The sequence below is a fragment of the Neophocaena asiaeorientalis genome, unplaced genomic scaffold (assembly GCF_003031525.2).
Source record: "Neophocaena asiaeorientalis asiaeorientalis breed wild unplaced genomic scaffold, Neophocaena_asiaeorientalis_V1.1 scaffold59, whole genome shotgun sequence".
NCBI lineage: Eukaryota > Metazoa > Chordata > Mammalia > Artiodactyla > Phocoenidae > Neophocaena > Neophocaena asiaeorientalis.
Window position 1 is genome coordinate 11,751,321 of NW_020174268.1, and position 27,350 is coordinate 11,778,670.

Below are 27,350 nucleotides of genomic sequence, written 5' to 3' on the forward strand. Positions count from 1 at the left end.
CTAGACTCAAATCAACTAGCATTAACATCACTTTGTCATGTGGTTAGAGCAGTCACAGGGCCTGCTCAAATTCAAGGGGGCAGAAAAATAAAATCTAGTTCTTAATGGGCCACATCACATAAGAGCATGTGGGATGGGAGATTTTGTTGTGGCCATCTTTGGAAAGTGCAGTCTACCACACCTACCTTGAAGGCTTTTGCAGAGTTATTTAAAACCACAGTAATCATATACAGAACTGTGAGAAATAATAATAACTTGTTGTTTTCAAGCCACTAAATTTTGGGGTGATTTGTTACACAGAAACAACTACACAGTTAGGTGTATCAGTTACCTACTGTTTCAAGAATGCTGCATAACAAACCATCCCACAACTCTGTGGCTTACAATCATAACTATTCTTGCCCACAAGTCTGCAGGTCAGCGGGGTGGTTCTGCCAGTCTGGACCAGATCAAATGCACCTGCAGTCAGCTGGCAGGCTGGCTGGGGCATAGCTAGTCTAGCACAGCCTCACTCACATATCTGGCTGTTTACTGGCTATTGGCTGGTACAACAGAGGTGACTGGGCCATGTGTCTGATTATCCTGCAGGCTGTGCTGGTCTGGGTTTGTTACCATGGCAGCTGGGTAGCATTCTAAAAGGACTAGCCGAAGTGTTCAAAACCTTTGGAAGTCTGTCTACTCAGAGCTGCCATGTTGTTATTTCCTCTGTATTCTATTGGCCAAAACAAGTCACAGGGCCAGTCCTTCAGATTTAAGGGGTAAATAAACTCAACCTCTCCGTGGGAGGAACAGCAAAGTCACATGACAAGAGTTATAAATATATGCAGGGATAAAAAAGTTGGGGACACATTGCAATAAATCTACCCTAAATATGTAAAAACCTTATTGTTTTCTATAATATATATCATGTATATAATATATATATAAATAAATTCAATTCGTTTTCTTTTAATTCAGCTCTCACTGGCCTATTACTTTCCCTCCTTTCCTAATCCTCGTGTTCCATTTGAAGAAGGATAAGCTGGGTTTTTTTGTTTTCTTTTTACTACAAAAGTTAACTTATACTCTAGGGATTCAATAAAGCTCCTAACACCATAAGTAAGAAAACTCTAGGGATTCAATAAAGCTCCCAACGCCATAAGTAAGAAAACAAGCTAACAGTTAATAACAAATGGAAATGAATTCCTCTGCATCCGGTGCGGAGCAACTGAAGAATAGAATAAGTGACTCAGACAACTCAAAGGTCAATAACGACTTTAATGAATAATTCTGGTAAAAGCATTTTTGCACAGATATGCAGGTATAAAACACATATAAAAAATGAACATAAAGATTCCTTCTCTCCTTAAGTACATCTTAGAACAGCCATGACTAAGTTTAACTTGATATATATTTCAGAGCTTAAAACCCAAGAAACTAACAAATTTTTGCACAGTTTAACCTGAGGCACATGCATTTATTGTCCTAACACTGGAAATACTTTCTTGACATTTGATTTGATACTCTTATTGGTAAGCTTTGCCTTTTAAAAGTTTTCCTAGGAGAAAATACAAGAAAAAAGTATCTATCCAGATTACCCATCACTCTTTGAACAATACTTAGGAATAACACAATCTTAAAATAGCTCAATTTTGAAAAACACTGACAAAATGCTGGAGTGTTATTCTTATATTCAGGATCTCTTTTTTAAAAAGAAATGAGTATAAAAAAGTAATTTTGTCCTGACATTGGTGGGATGAGATACATTTGTACTGTTCACAAATTCAACACACAAGAGTGTCTGTTTTAAACGAGATCAACACTAATAGGTAACAAGAAGTAGAGAAGCCAACTTTAGGAGATGCAGTCATTCCAGGGTACTTGGTTAATCCCTCTCGGGTTTTACCAGCACATCTCTGAAAGGAGATGCACATCCTAATCTCACAGCTATTTAACAATGATCACTTTCCTTATACACAGAAAATATGCTTACCTCTTTGACAGCTCCAGTCTTAACTGCAAAGAAAAGGTTATTACGAGAACCCAGTTCTAGGTGCCCCAACTACATTTTATCATCACAAGTAGCTCTCAGTGTTTCTTAACAGGGGGATTATTGGCATTGCGTGTAACATAATTCTTAGTTGTGGAGGACCATTCCAGACACCTAGCATTCCTGTCCCATTCACTAAAAACCAGCAGTTTTCAAGGTCGCTGTGACAAGCAAAAACACACCCATATGTTTCCAACTGCCCTTTGATGAGAATTACTGAGTTAGATGATTCAAGATTAATATCTATTAACTTCGTGACTTCCACAGAAAGCAACTGCTTCATTACCTTCAGTAACAATGACTGAAGAGAAACATTTTGTTTAAAAAAACATTGTAATTAAATATTACTTTGGAAAGATAAGCTGATTTCTTCAAATCCACAGTGATCTGAAAGGATCAGACGCACAGTGTGCAATACTTACTTGTCCCCAAATGCACACATACAGTCACAGGAAGGTGACTGTTTACCTTCTACTGGCAAATCTTACCCCATTTATCTTTAGTATAAAAATATGTCCATCCACTACAATAAGATAAAAAACGTGTAGGACTTCTTGATAAATTCGCTCACACTGACGTTCCTGGAAACTGCTGTTGTCTTTGCTCCAAAACTTGCTGATTTAATAGCTGTTGTTGTTTCTGTAAAAACTGCACCACTTCTGGACTTCTTAGTAATGACTTAAAAAGGAAAAATAAAAAACATATTTATTAATAGCATTATTTTTATGGGATTAGATCATATTCATGCTATAAAATTACTCTTCTAGATCCTTACACAAGATACAATATGCTTACGAAACGAAACATGCCTAAATTGAATTCACTTCTGCATCTGATGTACTGCAATTAAACTGCAAACTAATAATAATAAAATTTGATGTCATATATCAAATACTAAAACCTAAAACTCACTGGTGAAGCCTGATCTTATTGGTGATTTTGCACACAAAGGAAATGCTTTTATGATATGCCAGCATGTATACCCTTTACGAAACATAAGAGCCAAAAACAGCACTGGATTACAGCAAGAAAAAAAAGGAAAAGGCATACCACGTGAACATGGTTAAATGCCAGTTTAGAAACACATACATGTATGACTAGTACTGGAACTCAAGTTCCTCCCACTAGTTTACTAAGTCTTTCTGAGAAATTAAAAATGGTGTGTGTCTGTGTGTATAGGTATGTGTGTGTGTATATATAGGTATACATGTATAATAAAAGTAATATTAGCACATTACCAAAATTTCAGAAAAGAAATACAACTGCTCTGAAACAACCAACACAGTTTTATACACTCACCATTTTTAAATATAGTTATACTCATATGACAAATAAAATAGACTATGGCTAATATGTTTTTATTAAAATACTTATATAAATTGATGAAGGTAAAAAAACCTTGAACCTAATAAAGTGAACAAGGTAAACCAAATAAGGTGGAAACATTATCATTAAAAACTGATTTTTAAAATGTAATATTACAGCATAGTATATTTCCTGTTTATTACTTTTCTTTAAAATTTATGGGTAAAGACTGCCCAACATTTATTAAGTAAATGTACTAAAGTCTACTTAGCTGTTATGAGACTGTTGGACATTGAGGCTGTTTAAACTACCATTTTACTATTTGTGATAAATACATTTCTGGAAAATATCCTTATGCTTAATTTATCCATATTTAGGATTTGTTTCCTGAGAATGTCTTCACAGTAAGTATGATTTCTGAGTGAGGGGATACAGACTGCCCAGCTGCTTTCTAAAGTGCTGTACTAATACAAGATGCCATCAGCAGAATGAGTCCCTTTCATGGAACCCTCAACATCACTGTGTGTTATCATTTAAATAATTTTCACTTATTGTACTGTTTATTGTGTGATTTTAACTGATATGAAATATCTTTCCATTATCATATAAGGGAAGCATTCTGCTTTTTTCTGTTTATATTTTTTGCAATGTATTGAGGTCAAAATTTTTTCCTCCCCTATCTGTGTGATAAAAATGTCAACCATACCAACCACAGTCTTTTACATATTTGTTGCAAATGTTTTTCCTGTATGTTATTTTCAAGTTTGCATTTTTATTGTTACCGCCATTTTTAACTACAATATTCATTTTTATGCAGTGAAATTATACTTTCTTTGTAATTTTGTCTTTATGAGATTCCAACGTGTACTGGCAGAGGCACAATTCTATTCTGATTACCAGTTTAACAAATTTTAAGATCTCAAAAGCTAAATAGTTCCATTTATAACAAACAACTTTTGTTAGATTTGTAACTACTTTACAAACAGATATTTACCAGTCTTTTCTGATTTAACACTTGTTCTAAAAGAGTAGGTCTTGCAGGTCGATCCCCAAAAGATCCTGTTCTCTGTTTAACAATGGAGAGTATATTATCTGCACTTTCCTGGGATAAAAGATAAAAATGCAAATAGGATTAAATGTTGATATAGTAATCCATGATTAGAGGCATTTCAATGATGTAATGAACAGGTCTTTACTTCTCTTCCTTCTTGCCCAGTTCCTGGGAGCCTTTAAAGTCCCTCTTTAAGTCATTAGGCAAAGTGTTGGCAGTTAATTTTATATAACATGCCTCACTCCCTTTCCCTCCAGGACTTCCAACCTGGGATCTTCTGTCTCCAGAAGGTCTCAAAAATCAATAGTGGAGCAGGGTGGGGGAAGGGAACCTATTTTAATATTTGTGAGTGATTTTCAATATTACAAAAAAGTGCCAAGTGTAAACTGAACATTCTCCTCAGATAAAGCTATCCAGGCCAAACCAAAGTTTGCCTGCCTTTGAATATAGCAACTCAAAGGCCATTCATGTAGTGCTAATAAAACACTCTTGATAGTTTTTTGCCCAACAAAACAACAACAAACAAATTAACAACAGCAAAAAAAATGGGGAAGGGGAGTAAAATATTACTCAAAGAAGCAATTGATACACAAAGATTTCAAAATTTGGAAGTCACCAGGAGAAAAATGACAAACTGGCTTTGAAAAGACTGGAAAGCACCAGTATAAGTAATCTCCTGCCACTGGTGTAGACAAAACAGGCAAGTCCTAAAATGACACCATACTCTTTGAGACATAGTTCCTCAAACAAAATCAGCAGCACTTGCTACCAACTATGTATCCCCACTGACCTGATAAAATCTTAAATACAATTTTCCTGGCTAACAAAATGTTAGTTCACTGAAACGTTCTGACTCTTATAAAACCATGATACAATACTGACCACATCCAAAAATTCTGACCAAATATAAAGTCACATAAGCTATGCCACGTATGAATTCACTCTTATTCTGCTCTTCATTTTGGTTATTATTGAAGCTGTTTTTTTCTCTTGACCTTCTTTCTAATGTCCTCTAAGTTGTCTATTAGAATACTCCCTTTCTTTATCTCTTTCACCATGAGAAGTTTATCAATCTGATGTTAAAAAAAAATGTTCAATCCCTTAACATTTTAAGCCTCACAATATAAAAAACTGTAAAAAGAGGAATCTAATACCCAGAGAAAACAAAAATAATTTTTTCCTCCCTCTCTCCCCATAGGATTAACTACTTATGGGACTGTGCTTCATTTTTATTGCACAAGAAATGGGATGCCGAAATTGATGATGGAGTACCCTGCATTCTCACAACCTCACACACAGCACTGTGTACATTCTGAATGTTAATAACACAAAATCATAGAAGCTTGTAGTGAAAATAAACTTGAGTCATCTAGTTCAAACTTCTACAAGTGTTGGAATTCCCTTTTCAAAAATTTTCAACACTTTTTGTCCTAAGGAGTTACCAACTTTTGAGGCATCCTATTTGGTTTTGAATATCTAACATGTAGGGAGCGTTTACTTAGGTTGAGCTGAAACACATAACCCCTGTGATTTTCACCTAAGAGTCCTAGTTACTTCAGAACTATGCAAAGTAAGTCTACTGCTTCTTCCAAATGATAGCCTTTTAGATATCTAATGATAATGATCAATCCCACAGGTCAGTTCTTTCATCCCTGGTTCCTTTATGTGTCTCTCACACAGCATAATTTTTAGATACATCGACTAAATATTATATACGTTTGTTTCTCATTTAACCTTGATTTGTGTAAGAAATACTGATTTTTAAAATCTTAATTTCTAATCTTGCTGCTCACACTATGGCAGAAGACCCCATCACCACCTACCAGTCCTACTATAATCATCTCCTAAAACATCTCTAAATCTATAGGCTCTTGACTTTAATCCACCCCATCAGAGTTGGAGCCCCTGTTACTTCCTAACTAGGAACTTTCTTTTGAAGACTCCGAATTCAAAATCCATTGCCTGGCATTCAACATCATACAAAAATTGGCTTCAAACTCTTAAATTTATCTTTTATGAATTTTCCACATAAATATTCTGCTTTAGCTAGAATGGTCCCCTTGCTGCCTTCCCAGAAGTGCCTTCTGTATTCCCACTTCCCTTCCTTTACTAAAATGTATTCTCTTTCTTTTTATCACCAAAATTCTAGGGAAGCAGTATAGTGTGGGGATAAGAATGAAGGCTCTAGAACCAGATTGCTTGGGTTTGAGTACTTGCTGGCTGCATGACCTAGGCCAAGTTACTTAACCTCTCTGTGCCTCAGTTCCACATATGCAAAATATAGTACTTATCTCATTGCTGAAGGGTGTGAGGCTCCATTTACAGTTTAGCACAGTGCCTGGCACATTAAGAAACTTAGCTGATTAAGCACATACTATTAGCCGTCCTTTCTGGCTTACACTGAGTTGTATTTTCTTTGCAAAGCCTTTCTAGAATATCTCAGCCTACAATGATCTATCCTCTCCACTACTAAAGCACCACTGTACAGCTGGCCCTTAATGTATCCTGCCTGTCCCTGTTAGTTATTTTCTTTACACTCAGTTCAACAAAGACTTACAGCTCTTGATTCCTCAGAACTGGTAAAGTGTCCCATACTGTAAGATAAATGGCTATTATTTGTTGCTTATAGCAATTAATTATCTTCCCTAAAAAAATCATGCAAATTATTTTAGAATAGGAAAATTATTAAGGTTCTTTGGGGGGGTTGGAGGGAGAGATTCGAATTCAGTATCTATTTGCCTTTTGTACATTTTCCTCAAGCTGTAGATGTAAATGCTGGGCAATTAAAAAAAGAAAGTTGCTACAGGTAAAATACTTCCTTCTTGAAAAGAAGTATATTATCTCCTCTCTCTCTAAAGAATTCTGAAGTGAATGGGTACGTTTGGGACAAACAGAGGGACAAATGACTATTTCATTCTGTAATAAGTGGCTTATTTACTGATAATTGGGATACTAAGAACAAAATCAACTGAGAACAGGACACTGAGAACACAGTAGTACTAAGCACAGAGTACTAAGAACAGAGAACTGAGAATAGGTTTAACTGAGAAAATACTACGAACACTAAAAGAGTGCTCTTAATAGGGGTACTGAGAACAGGGTACTAAGAATACGTATACTAAGAAAAGGATACCGAGAATAGGGTAGTGATAACAGGAAGAGATTATCTTCTCCAAAGTACCAATTTCACGCAGGTTCCTAAGTCTCTTTGCCTGCTCCTCTAGTGATGAATTAGGTCAATCATTTACTATCTGCCCTTCCAGCCCATATCCCAGACCTTTGAAACGACAGCTTTCCTGACATGTCACATCATTTTCATTGAGATTTATTCATCTCTTACAAGGATGCACCAGAACCTCACAAGGATGCATACGTTTGTATAAACTGTAGTTGAGGGCAAGCACTCATTAACTCTCAGCCACAAGTCCTGCCACAGCAACCTGGCCCATTTGGGAGGCGGTAGGCAGGCGCTGGAGACGCGGTCTGCGGCCAGAGTGGCGTTTCTTTTTCCACCTCCCACTCCCCCAGACCCCAGTCGATACCTCAAGTTTGACATTTCCTGCGCTGCCAGCCTGGGCGGCCCCACCGCAGTTCAGGGCCTGGTCGCTTTTCTTCTTCTTGTATTTATCCTTGTACATCTTGTTGCGGTGTTTCTTGCACATCCACGGCTTGCGCTGCTTGGCCACCTGGCTCGTGGTCTCGCTGCAGCCCTCGTAGGTGCAGGTCTTGCTCATGCTGCCCCCGCCGCTGCCCCGTCTCCGGGCTCCACCGCTGCCGCCCTCTCCCCCAGAGTGGGTCTCCTCGTCCTCCAGATCCTCCAAACTAGCCGTGCTCTCGCCTCCCCCCGGGGGGTCCGAAGTGTCCAGCAGGTCTGTCTCGTCTTCCCCCGCCTCCTCCTCGCCATCCCCCGCCACTTCGCACAGGTACCGAACGGGCTTGCCCGCCCCGGCGCTGCCCCCTAGGGCCGGAGCCTGCCGCAGGACGCCCTCGGCCGCAGCCTCGTCCGGCCCTCCACAGGGGCGCATCACCAGCAGGGTGAACTGCGAGGCCGCGGCTGGGACGGGGGTTGGAGCCCGGGCCTGGCCGGAGGCAGGGGCGGGGGCCCCGGGGCGGAGCGCACCGCTAGCGGCGCCCGGCCCCGCGCCCTCGGCGACAGCCTTCACCTCCGTGCTGCTGAGACCTGGCGGGGGTCCACGACCCCAACCCTTCAGCACCTGCCGGGCCCAACTGCACTTAGCAAACCAACGACCCGGGACCCGCGAGAGGAAAAGTGGCTGGCTCAGCAACGGCGCCCCGACTGCGCCTGCGCGGCTGCAGCCCGCGCTTGAGCGTCTCTACGCTCTGTCCCTTTCAGGGAACCCGGCGCCTCCGAGGGGCGGAGCTGAGCGGCCGCCGGAGGGTCTGACTGCGCATGTGCTGTGGACTCTGGCGGGAGATGCTGCGCCGCGCGGTCACCGCCGGCGCCCGCCGGTTTGCTGAGCGCACTTGAGGTACTGAGGTGCTGGGCGGGACAGCGCTTTTGCCTGGAACCTACTCTGCCTAAAACGTTTCAAAGCACTTTTGTACTGGAACTCCACAATGTAAATCCAGATTTTTCCTGAGCAATCTTATGTGGCGTCAGGAAGCTCATTAAAATATTTCTGACTGAAAAGCTGACTGAAAAGGGAGATGTGATGCTGGGATGTGGCAGTGTCACAAGCGGGCCCCAGTAGTTAGCAGTCAAGGAAGGCAGAGGCGGCCGATTTGAAAATGGTACCGTGGAGGAGTGGACCAGACCGGGGGCCAAGGAGTATTTGTGTGGAGAACTAAATGATTTACTCCTGGAACCTTTTTCTCTCTTGGAAACATTTGATTTTTAATACTTGGCCTTTGCTGTGACCTCCAAGGTAAGTCTTAAATAACGTTTTCAGTAACTATAGTGAAAATGTGTGAAAAGGAATACTGAATGACAAACGTTAAAAAAAAAACCCCAAAAAACCCACACAGTGATCTATCATTTCTACCAGTTGTCACACGATGGCTGATTGCTGAATCTGGACTCAGCCAAGTCTCGGGAAGGGCCGCATCCTGCCATGTCCTGAGCAAAACTGTCGGGTAGATGTGCTCTTTCGTTTTATTTTTTCCTCCTGCCCTGGTCAGAGTTCCCATTCCACCTATTGGAAAGGAAAGCAATGGTTATCCAACAAATGACCAATCCATTGACGTTAGTGTTTGGGTGTTGATGTGTGGGTCGGTCACCAGCTACATTTGAAGGAGAGGCACGGTGGATGGGAGAAGGTTTGGAATTAGACCGACCTGGGTGGCACCATGCTGTGTGACCAGGGCTAGTTAGTGACTGCCTCTCTGAGCTTCAGTTTTCTCACTGGTAAAATGGGCAGTCGGTTGGTTGTGTGCTAGAGCCAGTTGATGAGTGCCCACTGTTAAGATTTCACGAATTCATTTAAAAATTAAATTCCATAAATTTACAGTTAAATTATGTTAGAAACAAAGGCTAAACAACTTGAAACTCATCTCTTTCTAATTGTTTTACTCTTAGCTCTGCTGATAAGATTATTTATGTCTGTTGTATCTGTATGTGGAAATACTGTTTAGTGGTATGATACTGCATATTTCTTCCCAACTCTGCATTCAGTGGTATGTTGGTAGCTTGAAACCAGCCATGGTGGGACTGTTTACACCATGGAAATTGTCAGATGCTACAAAGCAGGGTTTGAATTATTGTTGGTTGTCTCCAGACATAAGAAAGTAATAGTAAAAATGTTAATGAAGATTAAACTTAAAATGTTTCATGTCTGGGGCTGTCACATTGTCAATACCCCCTCCCCCCAACTGAGGAAATATTCTTTCATTTTTTGACAGCTATCATTATTTCAGCAAAAAGTTGCTTACGTCATTGAAAAACAAGTGAAGTTTTGGCATATGTCTTCATTGTTTCACTTTTGTCCTTAATGTAAACAAAGTCTCCGCCAACATTCGTGTCAGAACTACACTCTTGGTGACTAACGTGAGCAACTTCCTTGCTGCATTAGAGAGAAATCAAGCATTTATTTATTGTTTGAATTTGTGACACTATTGTTGGTGAAATAATTTTAAAAACTCATAGTGGATTTTGCAAGAAATGGCAAGTCATACTGAAGTATAATAAATAAAGGGTCATATATTGTATCATTAATTGTAAATTGTGTGCTAAACATTCTTTATATCAGTTAACTTGTTTTAAAAAATTTACGAGCATATCACTGAGCATATCACTGAGGGTTTCACTGTTTCACTGTTTAAATCCTAGTACAAATTCCTGTTATATAGTATTTAATAAATGACAGCAGGTTTTTTTTAATTTTAAGTTTTATTGAGATAATTTACAGGCCATAAAACTATCCATTGTAAGTGAACAACTTAATGATTTTTAGTGAATTTATTGAGTTGTGCAACCATCACCACACTCCAGTTTTAGAACATTTTCATCACCCTGTATAAGATCCTTCCTGTCCATTCTCAGCCAACCCCTGCTCCTATTCCAAGCCCCAGGAAACCACTAATCTACTTTCTGTCACTGCAGATTTGCCTTTTGTGGGCATTTTATATAAATGTAATCATATAAACATGGTCTTTTGCACCTGGCTTCTTTCACTTAGCAGAGTGTTTTTAAGATTTGTCTACTTTGTTGATTGTATCAGTAGTTTATTTCTTTTTATTGTAGAATATTATTTCATTGTATTGCTTATCTGCTCACCAGTTGGTGGACATTTGGATTCTTTCCAGCAATGTTCCATAATGGCAGCAGGTGTTATTATCTAGGGCTGAACACATAATGCGCTCTCAAAATATTTCCTGAATGAATATATTAACAAACGAATGAGTCAGGGTGAAAGAAGGAGCGTGGATGGACACAGACTTTTAGGTTCTAGGCCTGGCTCAGTCCCTAAGTGTCGGTGCAACTGACCAGGTGGGGACCAGGAGTCTCTGGGCTTTAGTTTCTCAGTTATAAAATGATGGAATTGGTCTAAATGATCTGTAAGCTCTTTCCTAAGTTTAGAATATAATATACTGTAATGATCTTTTACTGTGCTTAGGCCTACTCCTTGGGATTCTGATTCCAGTGGTCTGGCGTGGGCCTGGGCATGTATATTTTTAGAAAGCTCTCTAGGTAATTCTAATATGTAATCAGGGCTGAGAACCATTGACTTATCTGTTATAGCTAAAATGTAATCTAGTAGACTTATATATACAAACAGATAACCTAGCTTTGGCCTTCATTAATATAGTGTATTTGTCACCAACCAATAAGATTTTGCATATATAGTTTTTTTGTTTGTTTGTTTTTTTGCGGTGCGCGGGCCTCTCACTGTTGTGGCCTCTCCCGTTGCGGAGCACAGGCTCTGGACGCACAGGCTCAGTGGCCATGGCTCACGGGCCCAGCCGCTCCGCGGCATGTGGGATTTTCCCAGACCGAGGCACGAACCCGTGTCCCCTGCATCGGCAGGCGGACTCTCAACCACTGCGCCACCAGGGAAGCCTTGTGAAAGGCTCTTTGATGTCCAGCGTCTCCTTACCTGTGCCCTCAGCCCATCCTACTGGCTGACTTTGTTCTCAGTGCTCAGAATGCAGTAAACAGGAAACAGTAGTTCATTTCTTCTAGAACAGAATCTCCAGTGCTTTATGGACACTTTACAGATTGGTATTCTTAATTCATTTCTAAAACTTTAGTGTACAACTTCTGAATAAACTTTTTCTTAAATCAGGGAATAGTACCTCTATTCCTAGCCAAAAAAGTTTTGACCTGCTTCTCCACATGAGGTTATTTTAGATTTGCAAGTCTGAGCCTGGTTGACATTTAGGGAGGATTTCATGTCGACCAGGGTCAGTGAAAGTCTACTTATTCTATACGTCTGTTTACTCCTCTCCTGTGTGGTTTACTTCAGCTTCTGTCTCAGAAGGACCATCTAGACCCGTCTTAATGTAGCCCCAGGGAACAGGACTTTCTTAAAAACATGTTGAATCAATCAAGGAGTCATGCAAATAAAGTTAAAAAAATAAGGAGAATTGTTGTTAGAAGTACTTTTTCAAATAAGGTAAACAAAAAAGAACCTAGGTTTCACACCATCTGTATTATGTGTACTCACCACTGCTTTTTATGAACTGTTGTCTCACATTGTCAGACAAGGAGAAAAGAATATACTAAGTTCAAGGCTCTGGAAGAGCAAGAAAAATACTTTTGAGTTGAGAATATACTTTAGGTGCTACTGAAATTCAGCAGAAGAATTAAGTCAAAGTGCCAGGTTTATTAACCAATTATTAATAACAGAAGTACTTAATTTTTCCCAAAGGAAAAAAAAGGGGGGAAGTAATTGTCAAGTAACTTCTAGCTGGACAGTAACTCCAAGGTGATGTTTAATGTTCAACACCATACATTCGTACATCTGTATTTTCTCAATATGATAAAAAGCTATCTTGGATTTTTCTTTTCTTTAACAAAGTAACTAAATATGAAAATTTGCCTCTACAAACTAGTATACATAAAATAGATAAGCAACAAGGATTTACTGTATAGCACAGGGAACTGTATTCAATATCTTGTAATAATCCATGAGGGAAAAAAAATCTGAAAAAAAAATATAACTAGATCACTTTGCTGTATACCTGAAACTAACACAACACTGTTCTTCAATTAAAAAAACTGAACAATGTTTAAAACTTTTTTCCATTCCAGTAGTCTTTTTAGAAATATATTTAGGATGAATAAGGGTATACTAATGCTATGTCAAAATGGCAAATGGCCAAGCTGGAAAGGCACCAAGCCTTCTGGAATAATGTCAAGCTGGGCATGGGGGAATAAAGTTTGTTCTGATGTTTAAAATACAATAGTAATTTATATTTTGCTTTGGATATAAAATGTATTTGTATGTCTAATATTCTGAGAAGACCTAGAATTTCAAATGAAAGTGTAAAATCATAATTGGCTGAACATTTGATAAAGTCCTATGATTTGTCAAGGACGGGGACTATGAGTTTAAGATTTATTCAATCAATCAATCATTCTTTTTTAAAAAACCTTATTGGGATATTTCTATATCATAAAGTTCACCCACTTAAAGTATACAATTCAGTGTTTTTAAATATATTTATGGAGTTGTGCAACCATCACGATTATCTAATTTTGGAGCATATTCATACAAAATACTATGGAGAGATTGTGCTAGGCCTCTGGGGACTCTGAGTATCAGAATTAAACAGGAAAAAAAAAGTAACCAAAAAATAAATACATAGTTTCAAATGTAAATTTCATAACATAATATCTTATCATACTACTTAGAAATTTTTAGATTATATAAAAATATGAAATATTTGAGAACAGTACCTTTCTTTAAAATTCAAGGACATGTCTGTGTTTCTGATGTCTGTTTTAATATTTTGTCCTGTCTATTTACGTTAGTTTAAAATGTCTTGTAGACTTTTATAGTAAGTGCACGGACTGAAACCATTCTCAGCTATATAGGTAGTAGAAAATGCTGCCACAACTTAGCTTCTTTTTAGGCAAGTGGGTGTGAAAGTCTTAGCTGGATCCCAAACCTTTTAAATTAGACTGATTAAATCATGCTTTGTCCTCAAAGTTCTTTTGAAGCTCAACTAATTTTTCTTGAAAATTCTGGGTAACATGTTCCACATCTGCTTAAAACCACCCCATCTGGTGTTGTAAAATGTTAACTGATCTTTAAATCTAATCATCATAGCATCCACATGAGAGCAATCTGTTTCTGAGTCAGTATCCTTTCATCTATCCTCATGTTAGATAGATTATGCTGCAAAGCTGGAAAATACAAAAATCATCAGTGAACAAGGTTATTTTAAAATATTCGATTTGTCGAAAAAGCCAAGCTAATTCCCTGCACTGTAATGAGATCGATCCCCTTCCCTTTAAGTTTAAGAGGGACCTCATTTACACTGTAAATATGCATTTACATTGGAGAGATCTGACTGCCCCTTCTAACCCAGGTAATTGCATTAGTAATAGGGGTAGAGTCGACCTCTCCGATCTCCTATGTGAGCAAATAGGAAGAAGTATCAGCGTCACATAGGATGTATTCTGGCCAAAAATGTTTAACATGAATCGAATGAAACCTATAATTTCCTGTTTATAGGGGAGGGAGGGAGGAATAAGTTAAACCACACAATGAGGAGACAATCAGAAACATCTAGAATGTGGAAATTCTAAAAGATGACTGGTCTGGTGGAAAAAGTCAATGTAAAAAAAAAATTTTTTTTAAGTTAGGGTCGACACATTTTTTGGATTAAAAGAGACTGAATACAACAAACAAATGCAATATGTGAAACTTGATTAGAGTCCCCCTTAAAAACAATAACAAAAAACAATAATAAAAGGTATCTAGGGGACAATTGGAGACATTTGAAAATGGACTGAGTATTAGGTTATATTAGATAATTATTCCAAAATTTTTTTGATGTGGTAATTACATAGTGGTTATGTAAGAGAATATCCTTATGTTTAGGAGATTTATGCTTGAGAATACAGGGATGAAGTAGCATGATAATGTATATTTTATTTTGAAATGTTTTAGCTAAAATATACATACATATAGGAAGCAATTATGGCAAAATAAATTATTGAATCTAGGTAGTGAGGATAAGTATGTTTATTGTCCTAGTCTTTCAATTTTTCTGTATATTAAAAAATATGCATATTATATACAAAATATAAATTAAAATATTTATACATTGAATAAAGAGAAAGACCTTTGCAAATATAGCTTAGAAGATATACCTCATTGTTTTGCAGTATTTCAAATTTGATATTTATTTTTTTCATTGATTGCATCAAAAATTCCACATAAGTCCATAATGTGAGACAAATCTTTTTTTTTTTTTTTTTTTTTGCGGTACGCCGGCCTCTCACTGCTGTGGCCGCTCCCGTTGCGGAGCACAGGCTCCGGACGCGCAGGCTCAGCGCCCATGGCTCACGGGCCCAGCCGCTCCGCGGCATGTGGGATCTTCCCGGACGGGGGTACGAACCCGTGTCTCCTGCATCAGCAGGCGGACTCTCAACCACTGCGCCACCAGGGAAGCCCAAGCCAAATCTTTAAAAGAAAAAAATTCCTTGGAGAACCATCTTATTTGGACAAGACATTCAAACTCTTCATTGACATTTGGTAAATTATGGGTAATCTGTCATTGAAGGGATTACTTTTAAACATTCATTGATCTGTGGCCTCTTTCTCTAAGATTCTTGGTAATTACTTTTAAACGTTCATTGATCTGTGGCCTCTTTCTCTAAGATTCTTGGTAATTACTTTTAAACGTTCATTGATCTGTGGCCTCTTTCTCTAAGATTCTTGGTAATTAAGTATTGCTAATGAATAATGAAATGACTTCGTAAAAATATGTGGTGGTTCTTTTTTAAATTGGCTCTGAACTAACATTACTGACTCTCCATCTGTTAAATAAGTAATGATGTTGGAAAAGTTTTTTTTTTCTTTTAAGTAATTTTGAGGGTTTCAAATATTGACAGTTCTTTTGTATTCATTGTCAGTCATTTTGAAAATGACATTTTTGCTACAATTTTTTCAGGCCTTGGAAACTTTACATATGCAAATGGTAAAGCTTGTTTATCATAAAGGATGCTTTCATCTACTCTTTTACATCATGCAGCTGATTTCAGTGTCTTTTGTAACCCTCTTAAAGCAGCATTGCAATGGAATAGAGGAAATGATTTAATATGATCTTTTCTTCCCCTTTGTAGTTATCTTTTATACAGCTAAGATTAATTTTTCTTGAATATTGTGTGGCATGCCATATTTTGTGATCATTTACGTTGTTCTGTAAAAAACAACGAGACCTGTCTCCTTCTGCATAGAACATAGTCAAACGTTCCAGGGACAGTATTGCAGTTTTTAGTATTCTTTAAATATAGAAATATATATCTCTTCCAATCAACATGTTCCTTTGTAAAATGCTCGCTTAATCTTGATGTGTTTGTCGGCTTAATGAGAAAAAGCATGCTGGCAGAGTAGGCACATTCGTGACTGTTCATTTGTACAAAAAGCTGTAAAACCCAGCTTCTAATATTTAACTGAATACTTGTCCATATTTAAAATCTATATTTGACATTTTGAAAGAAGAGCTAAATGAGGAAAATTTTACATTTGCTTAGAATCACCATGATTCTATAGCTACAAACGCAGACCAATGCAGTTGTGTTGTTTTGGTGACTCAGATATCACCCATGTTGCTACCCTTGGTGACCTGGCTTTCTGTAATGGTAACAGCTCTTGGTAAAATTCTGAACAAAAACCAATGCATTCTTTCCTCAGTATATATGGTAGTTACATTCCTGTGAGTTCAATATACATTAACACCATGAACTCATACTTTTGGTTATATATAAACCAGAATTTGAATCTCAACTCAGACAATTATTGATAAGTTTTTCACCTACATGGAAGCCCAGAAGAACATTCAGAAGTTGGACATGATGCCTACAGTTCCTTTTTGGTACCGGCCTGTCTGCATATTGCAGGCATCTCGCATCCCTGGCCCTACACACTGAACATTTGTAGAGTTCCCCAAAGCTCCAATTTTATGACAACCAAAAATGCTCCTTGCATTTGCAAAATGCCTTCTAGGGGCCTACATCACATCGTTTGAGAACCACTGACTTAGAATTTAATAAGCACTGACAAAATATTAAGAAAAATAAAATGTTATAGGTGCTATGAATGCATGGGTAATTCTACCTGGAAGACTTAAGAGCTTCAGAGAAGTGATAAGATACCTTAAGTTGAGCCATACAAGATCTTCATGGACTAAGATAAAAGGGCATGACAGACAGAAGAAACATATGATAAAGTTTATAAAGCTCAGAGGCCTACAGCTGGAAGGTACAACTGGCATCCAGGTTGCAGAGGTACCTGCATGGTATCAAGAAACCATTCAGGGGGCTTCCCTGGTGGCGCAATGGTTGAGAGTCTGCCTGCCGTTGCAGGGGACGTGGGTTTGTGTCCCGGTCCGGGAGGATCCCACGTGCTGTGGAGCGGCTGGGCCTGTGAGCCATGGCCACTGAGGCTGCGTGTCCGGAGCCTGTGCTTCGCAGCGGGAGAGGCCACAACAGTGAGAGGCCTGTGTACCGCAAAAAAAAAAAAAAAAAAAGAAAAGAAAGAAACCATTCAGGGAAGTACACAGAAACCAGGTTTTGGAAAGGCTTGTCTTCCATGCTGAGGAGTTTGCATGCTGGGAAGTCCAAGATCAAGGTGCCAATAAGATAGATTTTCTTCTGAGGCCTTTTGTCTTGGCTTATAGGTGGCTGCCGTCTCACTGTGTGCTTATATGGCCTCCTCTTTGTGCTAGTGGAGAGAGAGAGAGCACAAGCCTTTTCCTGTCTCTTCTTATAAGGATACTAATTCTTATTGGATCAAGTCCCCACCCACCCTTATGACCTCTTTAACCTTAATTACTTCCTTAGAGGCCCCATCTCTGAATATAGTCACATTGGAGATTCAGGCTTCAACATTTGTATATAAATTTTGGAGGGACACAAATATTCAGCCTGTAACAGGCTGCCATGACAAAATACCATGGACTGGGTAGCTTAAACAATAAGCATTTATTTCCTCATCATTCTGGAGGCTGACAAGTCCAATATCAAGGTATTGGCAGATTTGGTTTTTCCTGAGGCCTCTCTCCTTGCTTGCAAATGTCTGTCTTCTTGCTCTGTCCTCACATGGGCTTTTCTCTGTGCACATGGAGCTAGAAGGATCCCTGGTGTCTTTTCATCTTCTTATATGGATACCAGGACTATTGGATTAGGGACTCAGCCTTAGGACCTCATTTAGCCTTAATTACCTCTTTAAAGACCTCTCTAAATACAGTCACATTGGAGGTTAGGTCTTCAACATGTAAATTGTAGGGGGACACAATTCAGTACTTAACAGATTTTGGCAGGATAATTTTGAAATTTTTGATTTACTGTTTCTAATCTAGTAGCAACCAAATATATTCCCTCTATCTAAAACCTTCTTTAATACCAGTTAGAACCTTAGTGTGTTTTTCTTTTCCTTTTATATCTAAAGGTCTTTGAGGTCTCATTTTAGTTTAATTTCTGTTTAATATATCTCCTAAGATTTTAACCTTACTCCTAAGAAATATTCTTCCAGCTTAATCTGTCTCTTCCTTTCTTTTATTTTAATTTTCCCTCTGCTTATGTTCTGATATGAAGACTGACATATTTTTCATTCCAGTTTTTCTGTGAGATTTTGAGCAATCATGTCCCCCTAGAGACAGTATTTTTAAATGATCAGCATTTTTATTTGTCGTTGGGTCAGCAATAATTTATTTCAGTTATTTCTCTAGTATAATCTAAGAAGATGACATTTTTTTTTCAATACAGATGCCCATTTGTTCTTATTGTAAATATACCATCTTTTTATGGTTGAGCCTATGATTGCAGTCTGAAATCAAAAGCCTTGGCTTGAACTCATGAAATGAACAAATTTGGGCCATCTTGAGTTTGCATAGTTGGGGGTGACTCAAGACTGTTGACAAGTCACATAAATTTAAGACTAATTCCTCTGGCTCTGAGTATAGAATAGAATTTGGGCAGTAAGATCTGGTACTACCTATCTGAGCTTAATGTTAACAATTTAAAGCTAGAATTTCATATGCTATTGCTCAGTGACCCATGTGGAACTTAACTATCTTTACCGACCTGGCTGAAAACCACAGGTAGACACAACATCCTAAATCAACTATACTTCAGTTAAAAAAAAAAAACAATTAAAATTAAAAAAACACAGCAGAAGCAGGAAAGTACGCTGCTGAAACTCTGCCTCTTTCAAGGCAAGACTTCACTGGGACTCAAAGGCTCTCTCCTGATGGTTAAATCCCTATATCAGCCCTATCTTCAGGCATAGACCTACCTGGGCATGTATTGTTCAAGGTCATCTACAGCTACCCACAGAGTAAATTCTACCTCAACCCAGGTTTGCTTGCTAAGGCCTGTGTGGCTAATGTCCTAGATCACCTGAAGTGGTCAGTGCCTGCAGCCCAGGCAATATAGAGAGAGCCCTTGCCTGTATACAAAGCCAGCAGATCAAAATCTTTAGGCAGCCGAGGTTTAAACTCATTCACACTGGCTGAAGCAGCTAAGAGCCAACTTCATGAAAAATCAAGCACAAAGTATTAGCTGTGAAAAACTGTGAAAAGATTAAAAATCCCTGCATGGCCTGAGCTTGGTATAGTCCTCACAAAACTGAAATTATACCAATCAATTCCTCCAGCCTCCAGAAACCTCAATTTTCATATGTTTTAGTCTTGGTCTTCAGATTCATTCAGGTGTGTGGCAACAATGGAATTCCTGATGCCAAACCTCAGAACTGGATTGGGGCTTGTCCATCCTGAATAATCCCAGCACTCCCCTCGTCCCTTCCCTTCCCAGGGGCAAGGCCTCTCTCTACGGCAAGCTTATGTCAAGTCTAAGAGAGGCCCAGAGTGCATGTTCTCAGCAGGCAGGCACACCCAGGAGAGGGAGGAGGGAGGAACCATTGAGCTACAGCTCCCACATCTGCCACTAGCATTATTCACTCTTCCTCCCGCTCCATGAGTGAGAGGCCAGGGGTATCTGGGACCTAGAAAGGAACATGAAGAAAGAAAAGTAGACACCCCCCTCACCTCACCCACATGTGCACTCAGTTTAGGAGATTCTAAAAGTGTTTGTAGCTTTTTTTATAGTATAATATACTAAGAGGAAATCTTTAAAGCCAGAATGAAAGGTTTGAACTTAATTTATCAGCTCTGGTGCATCCTCAGAGTTTTAAAACAGAAAAGTAAAAATAATCAATTTAATATGGGAATAGTGCATAGTCAGAAGGTGTGAAGCAACTGGCTAGGAGGCTAATGGAATTTTTAAGCAAGAAGAAAAGATTAAACTCATAGCAAGTAGGAATGAAAAGGAGGGGACTGATGTAAAAATTTCTTCACATGCAGACAATCTGATTGTGAGCAACAAAGGAAAGGTAGGGGGAAGAGTCATTGCTAGTTGATGAGGTCTGAAAGCTAGTTATGGGAGAATGGATGGCACTATTAGTAAGTGAGGAAGATAGGAAAGTGTTTTTTTCTTTTTTTTTCCACATCTTTATTGGAGTATAATTGCTTCACAATGCTGTGTCAGTTCCTGCTGTACAACAAAGTAAATCAGCTATATGTATACATATATCCCCATATCTCCTCCCTCTTGAGCCTCCCTCCCACCCTCCCTATCCCACCCCTCTAGGTGGACACAAAGCACAGAGCTGATCTTCCTGTGCTATGCAGCTGCTTCCCACTAGCTATCTATTTTATGGTTTCCTTTGCTGTGCAAAAGCTTTTCAGTTTCCTTAGGACCCATTTGTTTATTTTTGTTTTCATTTCCATTACTCTAGGAGGTGGGTCGAAAAGGATCTTGCTGTGATTTAGGTCATAGAGTGGGGAAAATGGTTTTGACTGAGGATATGGGGCTGATGAGTTGTTTGGTTATTTTGTCATTTTAAGGTATTTTAGACACCTTACCAAAAAAGGATATACACAGCATAACAATAAAATAAGTATAGATGGTAAAAGTCAGGATCAGGGAAAAGAAAGCCACAAATGACAAGAGTCCATATTATTGCTATGAATGAGATTTAAATTTGGCTCTGAGCCAAATGGCCAGTTCCCTCATTCTCATGAGTGGATAGCATAGAGCATATCAATTATTTGGAGGGGTAGGGAACACAGTTTTTCAGCATAAAATTTTTTTTCACTATTCTGATACTTTGGCTCTCTTGGCTGGTCCCCAGAGTCAGTTACCAAAACCCACTGATCCTAAGTTGATTTCCTCTCTTGAGTCCTCATGTGCTCCTCCACCACTCGGAGCTGTTACTTAGGTTTGGGCCATTCCTGTTATACAGGGATCTCTGCAACTGTCTCCAATTAGTCTCCCTCCAATTCTGTCTCCACATTGCAGTGTCAAAGATCAACAAAACCAGACACTAGGTAAAGATGGATTTTATTGGAATAAAGGAGAGACCCCAGGGTATCCCGACTTCAACTCTAATCTGTGCCTAGGTGACTGGGTGTTTTAAAGGGAGAGTGAGGGAGTAGGGAGAGGGAGTGAGTGGGGGCTGGAGCAGAGTCAGGGATGTGAAAAAATTACAAAAAGCAAGTAAGTGGTTCCTGTCTGGGTGATTAGGCCATGAGTGCCTGCTAACACATTTACTGAAGTTAGTATACCCTCCCACAGAGGGTGGGAGACAGGCCCTGTCCTTAGGATTACATTTCAGAGGAACAGCTTAGAGGTCATTAAAGACACTCTTGGGCTATGGGAGGTACAGGCAGAATTTTCTGTAGGACATAAGAAGGATTTACAATTGAAGCTTTTAAAATAAATACTCTCAGAAAAAGGAGGTCAGGGGCCTCTCTCAGCTGTTTGCTGGAACGAAGGGTAAGTTCTTTTGGTAACCTGGAGCTTTTCCAGGCAAAAATTCATCACTGTTCCAAACATGCGACCTTAGACTGCTGGAAGCCACACCAGTTTGGTGCATGGGTTTGCATGTTCTTAGCAGCCAGAGCCATCTTTCTAAAATCTAAACGGAATCTGTTACTCTCCTGTTCCAAACCTTTCATGTATTTCCCATTTTCATCTGGAAAATGGACACACTTCTCAGCATGACTTACAAGGCCCTTTGTGATCTGGCTTCCACTCCCCTCACCAGCCCAGGTCTCATCATCCCTGAGGGAGGAACAGTTACTGTTTTTTGAGCGCTGACACCCACCCTCTTCCTGTTGAGTCTTGGGTTTCCTGAACCTCTCCTGGCTGGTGAGCTGTCTCTGTGGGACCATCACGGAAAGTCCTGTCTTCCTCCAGCCAGCAGCGGGCAGCTTCAACCAGGCTCTCTCTTTGGGGACCTCGAGTCCAGGGCAGAAGGACACAAGGGCAGACACCTGTTTAGGGCACCTGCATCCCAGAGCAGTGCTCTGATACCAGTGCAGATGACCTTGGTGACCACCCCCGAGCATTGCCTGTTTCTCTTTCTGAATCTGGCACTCCTGCCCTTTCACTGCTTCTATGAAATCCTGATATCCTTCCCATAAACTGCTGTTTACCTCAGCCAGAGTGGATGGGCTTCTGCTGTGGCCACCAGAAAACCCACCGTTCTTCTGGCCAACTCCTGCTTTTCTTTCAGGCCTTGGTGTAGATGTTGGCATTTTTTTTCCTTCATCGTGCAAGAGGCAATTTCATCTGCCTTTATTTCCATCATTTTTTTCTCCTACTTCCCGGGCTTTGTATCATTAATCAGAGGGGTGGATCCCTCTTACTTACTCATTCTCTAACCCTGTTTCCTTATTTTCAATAGTTTTGTTTTTATAATGAATTTTGCGATCATATTTACAGCAGTTATTTATGCCTGAGTCCCGGTACTTAACTGATTTTGGTTTTCCTATTCTTTAGTTCTTAATTTTGAATCTCCTCAGTCAGCAGGGTATCCACAAGGTGTTTAATTTCTAGATCTTTGTCTTTGCATAAGAACACACTTGGGCTGGGAATAGAATTCTTAATTACATTTCCTCCCTCTAAATCTTTACAAATTTGCCGTTATCTTTAGGAACTCAGTGTTGCAGGGAAGTCTGGGGAAAGCATCTTAATTTTGGTCCTTTTAAGGAAAGCTGCTTTTCCTGCTCTCTACTTGGATATTTATAGGATTTTTCATTTTTTTTTTTTTTTGATAAGGCATATCTAGGTATGGGCATTTAGAATTAATTTAGAATTTGCTTGGGCTATAATGAAGCAATTTTCCATATTGACTGTTTTTTGTTGTTGTTGTTAGCATTTAAAGTTTATACTATTCTATCTCCTGTATCAGTCAGGGTAGGACCAGAGAGGCAAAACCAGGGGGGTATTATTTCTTTTAGGGAATTGACTATACGGTAGCCAGGCTTCAAGGTAGCTCACCCAGTGATCGCTGGTATTTGTGCCTTTGTGTAGACCCCTCCCACAATGTATTAATCTTGGTCTGTATGACCAAGAGAACATAAAAGAAGTGATAATGTGTGACTTATGAGGCCATAAGGACATTGCTGCTTCTGCCTGTTCTCTTGGATCGCTCACTGGGGGAAGCTGGCCACTGTGTTTTGGGGACACTTGATCAGGAGAGATGAGGGACTATCTCCCGCTAATAGCCAGCATCAGATTGCCGAGTGAGCCATTTTAAGAACAGATGCCCCCGCCACAGTTAAACCTTTAGATTGGGGATTGGCAGATTGACTCACCACGTCAACCAGCCTGCTGCCTATTTTTGTAAATAAAGTTCTGTTGGGGCACAGCTGCAAACATTTGTAAATGCATTAGCCATGGCTGCTTTTGCCCCTTCACAGCAGAGCTGAGTAGTTGCAACAGAGACTGTATGGCCCACAAAATCGACAGTATTTGTTATCTGGACTTCAGAGAAAAAGTTTGGAGACCGCTGCTGGCATGTTTTTTTTGTTTTTTCATTAATTAATTAATTTATTTTTGGCTGCGTTGGGTCTCCATTGCTGCGCACGGGCTTTCTCTAGTTGCGGCGAGTGGGGGCTACTCTTCGTTGTGGTGCACGGGCTTCTCATTGCGGTGGCTTCTCTTCTTGTGGAGCACCGGCACTAGGCATATGGGCTTCAGTAGTTGTGGAGCGCGGGCTGTAGAGCACAGGCTCAGTAGTTGTGGTGCACAGGCTTAGTTGCTATGCGGCATGTGGGATCTTCCCAGACCAGGGCTCGAACCCTGCATTGGCAGGTGGATTCTTAACCACTGTGCCACCAGGGAACTCCCTGATGCTGGCATGTTGACTGCAACCTCATAGGACAAAAGTACCCACTAAGCCCCTTGCAGATTGCTGACCCACAAAAACTGTGTGAAACAGTAAATATTTCTATTGTTTTGAGGTAATTTGTTGTGCAGCTATAGGTAACAAACACATTGACCTTATATCATTGTGGGAGTTGATTAGAAAGTCTGTGTGAGTCGGTATTGTTTCTGTATCTGGTGCTGGGGCCTGACATGCTTGGGACAGATGGTTGGGAAAGGAAGACGGTTGTGAACTGGAGCTTGCAAGGCTGAACTGAAGCACCCGGGGAAGGACTAGAATGCACACTGGTCACTTAGCCTCCACCCATGATGATGAGGCTGTCCTGTAGGAGGTGCTGGCGCCCTTTGTCCGGGAAGTAAACGTGTACCTGACTTGAAAGTTGGAGAAGCTAAGGAAGGATCCTGTAGGAGCTGAACAGTCGTGGGCCCCCCTACCGCCCTCATCAGCCGGGTGAGCTGATATGCCTGAGTGCCTTGTGCCCTGCCCTAAACTTTTGAGCATAAAAAGATGGCCCCTATTTCACTTCTGCCTTGTGAATCTCTAGCAAAATGTGTCTCGTTGCCTATGCTAACACAAAACAAGGCATGAAAGTGAATCTAGGAAATAACAGCTCCAGCGTACCTATCCAATGTACTTTCTTATCCTCAAAGGGTCAAACACTTTTATTTAATTAGCATCATTATTAGGTGATGTATCTTTCCACCCTCTCCATTCCTAATTACAAGTGGTTTGAGAAGTTGCTCTCAAGAGGTCTGACCCAGTCTGCAGATCGTTACAGGCTTCAGAAAACACACAGTCCCTCTACGCAGTGGCTCTGGCATAACTATGTGAGGGCCTATTGTGTAGAGAGATTGAAATGTTTTCAATATTGCTAGGCTGTCTCTACCTTTACAGAATGAAGGATAGAATGCTAGAGGCAGCTGTGTGCCAAGATCTTTGGTCCAAATCCTGCAGAATCCCAGGCATCTGAGCCAACATCGTGGGATCTGTGTTGCACAAGGTAGTAGAATGTTGCAGCAGTGACCCTCAAATTGCTCACAGTTCCCTTTGTCCACACCTTTGGGTTGTTTCCTCCCACACTGACTCTGACCTTGGCTGTGCAACTTGCTATCCCTAGTGAGACAATAGCAAACATGACACAATCATAGACTTGAAAAGTGCTTGTGAACTACTGCCAGTTTATAATGTTAAGCAAACAAGGCAAAGCAAAGATGAGTATGTATAGAAGGTTACTAATTGCTTAACAAGGAGGGCAAATACTGTACTGATTGATTTACAAAAATGCACAAGTAGGTTTAAAAACAAATATTTATCAAACCATTTCTTCTTGCATCTCATATTCGCTCTTTTTGAAGTTTACCCTTTATAAGTTTTTTAGTGAGAGTAGGTTGAAAACCTTCTTGGTTGTTGTTTGTCTGAAATGTCCTTGTTTCATTCTCATTCTTAAGGTATGATTTAGTTGGGTATATATTTTAGATTGGCAATTATTTTCCATCAGAACTTTGAAGGTATTATTCCACTGTTTTCTAGATTCTGTTATTGCTGTTGAGAAGTCAGTTGTCAACCTAGCTATAGTCTTTTTGTAAGTAATTTGTCTTCTCTCTCCAGCTGCTTTTAACCCTTTTTCCTTGCCCTTGGTGTTCTTCAGTTTCCCTGTGAAATGTCTGAGTGTATGCTTCCTTGATTTGTCTTGCTTGAGGATCATTGTGCTTCCCAAACCTAAGGATTCATATCTTGCATCAACTGTGGAAAAGTCTCAGTCATAATCCTTCAAATACATACTTACCTCACATAATGTATGCTCAGTTAATAACTCTTGAAAAATTCTGCCACTTTTTGGACAATTACTCCTTTTTTTTCTAGCTTAATGTCTTTTTTTTTTTTTTTACCCAATAACACACTAAATAAATATATTACAGTTATATTTTAAGTTTCCATTTCAGGCAAAAACACACTCATCAATTGACTTGACACACAGTTCCTAGTCAGAGAATATCAAAGGAACAAGTGTGAATTGCACAGTTTTGCTGAATCTAGACTGTTCTCTGTAAGAGAGTTGAGGTGGAAGGATCTTGCTTTACATGTGCAGTATTTTCACATTTACCCATAACTTTGCACTAAGGATATTTTCCTGTGCTATATTCAATGCAAGATAATCACAAACTCTCTGAAAGGTGAAGAGAATGATGCAGAAAGAGTAATGCACCATCCAAAGTGTGCCTTTCATGCACTCCTCTGCCATCAACTACCACCTCCTCAAAAGTCTTCTCCCATTAGCAAATATAAATACAAATAGTTTATGAGCAGACTGTTTTTGTTTCTTCTTAAATTACAGTTTATCATGTATATATAGATGCCAGGTAAGAGCAGCTTGTGTCTTTTCCTCTGAAATCTCTGCCTCTAAGTACTATGTAAGTGGAGAGTAGGTGGTGAGCATTCTTGGTACATGAGAAAAGCCTGTCTGCGGGTGAAGCTACACACGGAGGAAAGCAGGGCTGAGGAAGGAGAGACAGAGTCCAGATAACATTGTTTGAACTCCTGAATCCACCCTGCCAGATGTGCCTCTTGACTTTTTATTTTTGTGAGACAATAAAGTCGATTTTTTAAAAATAAATTTATTTATTTATTTTGGCTGTGTTGGGTCTTGCTGCGAGCAGGCTTTCTCTAGTTGCGGTGGTGAGCAGGAGCTACTCTTTGTTGCGGTGCGCGGGCTTCTCATTGCGATGGCTTCTCTTGTTGCGGAGCACGGGCTCTAGGCGCGTGGGCTTTAGTAGTTGTGGCACACAGGCTCAGTAGTTGTGGCTCACGGGCTCTAGAGCACAGGCTCAGTAGTTGTGGCGCACGGGCTTAGTTGCTCTGCAGCATGTGGGATCTTCCCGGACCAGGGCTCGAACCCGTGTCCTCTGCATTGGCAGGTGGATTCTTAACCACTGCACCACAAGGGAAGGCCATAAAGTCGATTTTTGTTTAAGCTAGTTTGTTACGTTAAATCCAGTGGAGTCCTGACTAGTACTTAACTTGACTTCTTTCCTGATGTCAGTCATGTTTTAGTGAAGGTCCACGGTGTGCACACAGAGGGCTGGGAATTGGGAATATAGTT

The 27,350-nt window shown here is 39.9% G+C and overlaps 1 protein-coding gene across 1 annotated transcript; it reads right to left on the bottom strand.

Annotated features, from left to right (window-relative positions):
• Positions 1–1,260: 1,260 nt before the first annotated feature.
• RFXAP (regulatory factor X associated protein) lies at positions 1,261–22,616 on the bottom strand. Its single transcript, XM_024755639.1, has 6 exons — positions 21,940–22,616; positions 19,466–19,548; positions 8,724–8,924; positions 7,928–8,682; positions 4,329–4,436; positions 1,261–2,707 (listed from the first exon to the last, which is right to left on the bottom strand). Exons 1-6 carry the CDS (start codon positions 22,614–22,616, stop codon positions 2,597–2,599), a joined length of 1,935 nt encoding a protein of 644 aa, XP_024611407.1. The 3' UTR covers positions 1,261–2,596.
• Positions 22,617–27,350: the final 4,734 nt, after the last annotated feature.

Bases quoted from the DNA above. Each gene is read 5' to 3' on its own strand.
- RFXAP (XM_024755639.1), bottom strand. From the start codon at position 22,616: ATGCCAACATCTACACCAAGGCCTGAAAGAAAAGCAGGAGTTGGCCAG. The intron at 8,925-19,465 runs GCAAGGGCTCTC...GAAACGTTTTAG, and splicing joins TCTGCTGGCTTTGTATACAG to GCAGAGTAGGTTCCAGGCAA. The intron at 2,708-4,328 runs GTAAATATCTGT...TTCCTTTTTAAG, and splicing joins TGTTAAATCAGAAAAGACTG to TCATTACTAAGAAGTCCAGA.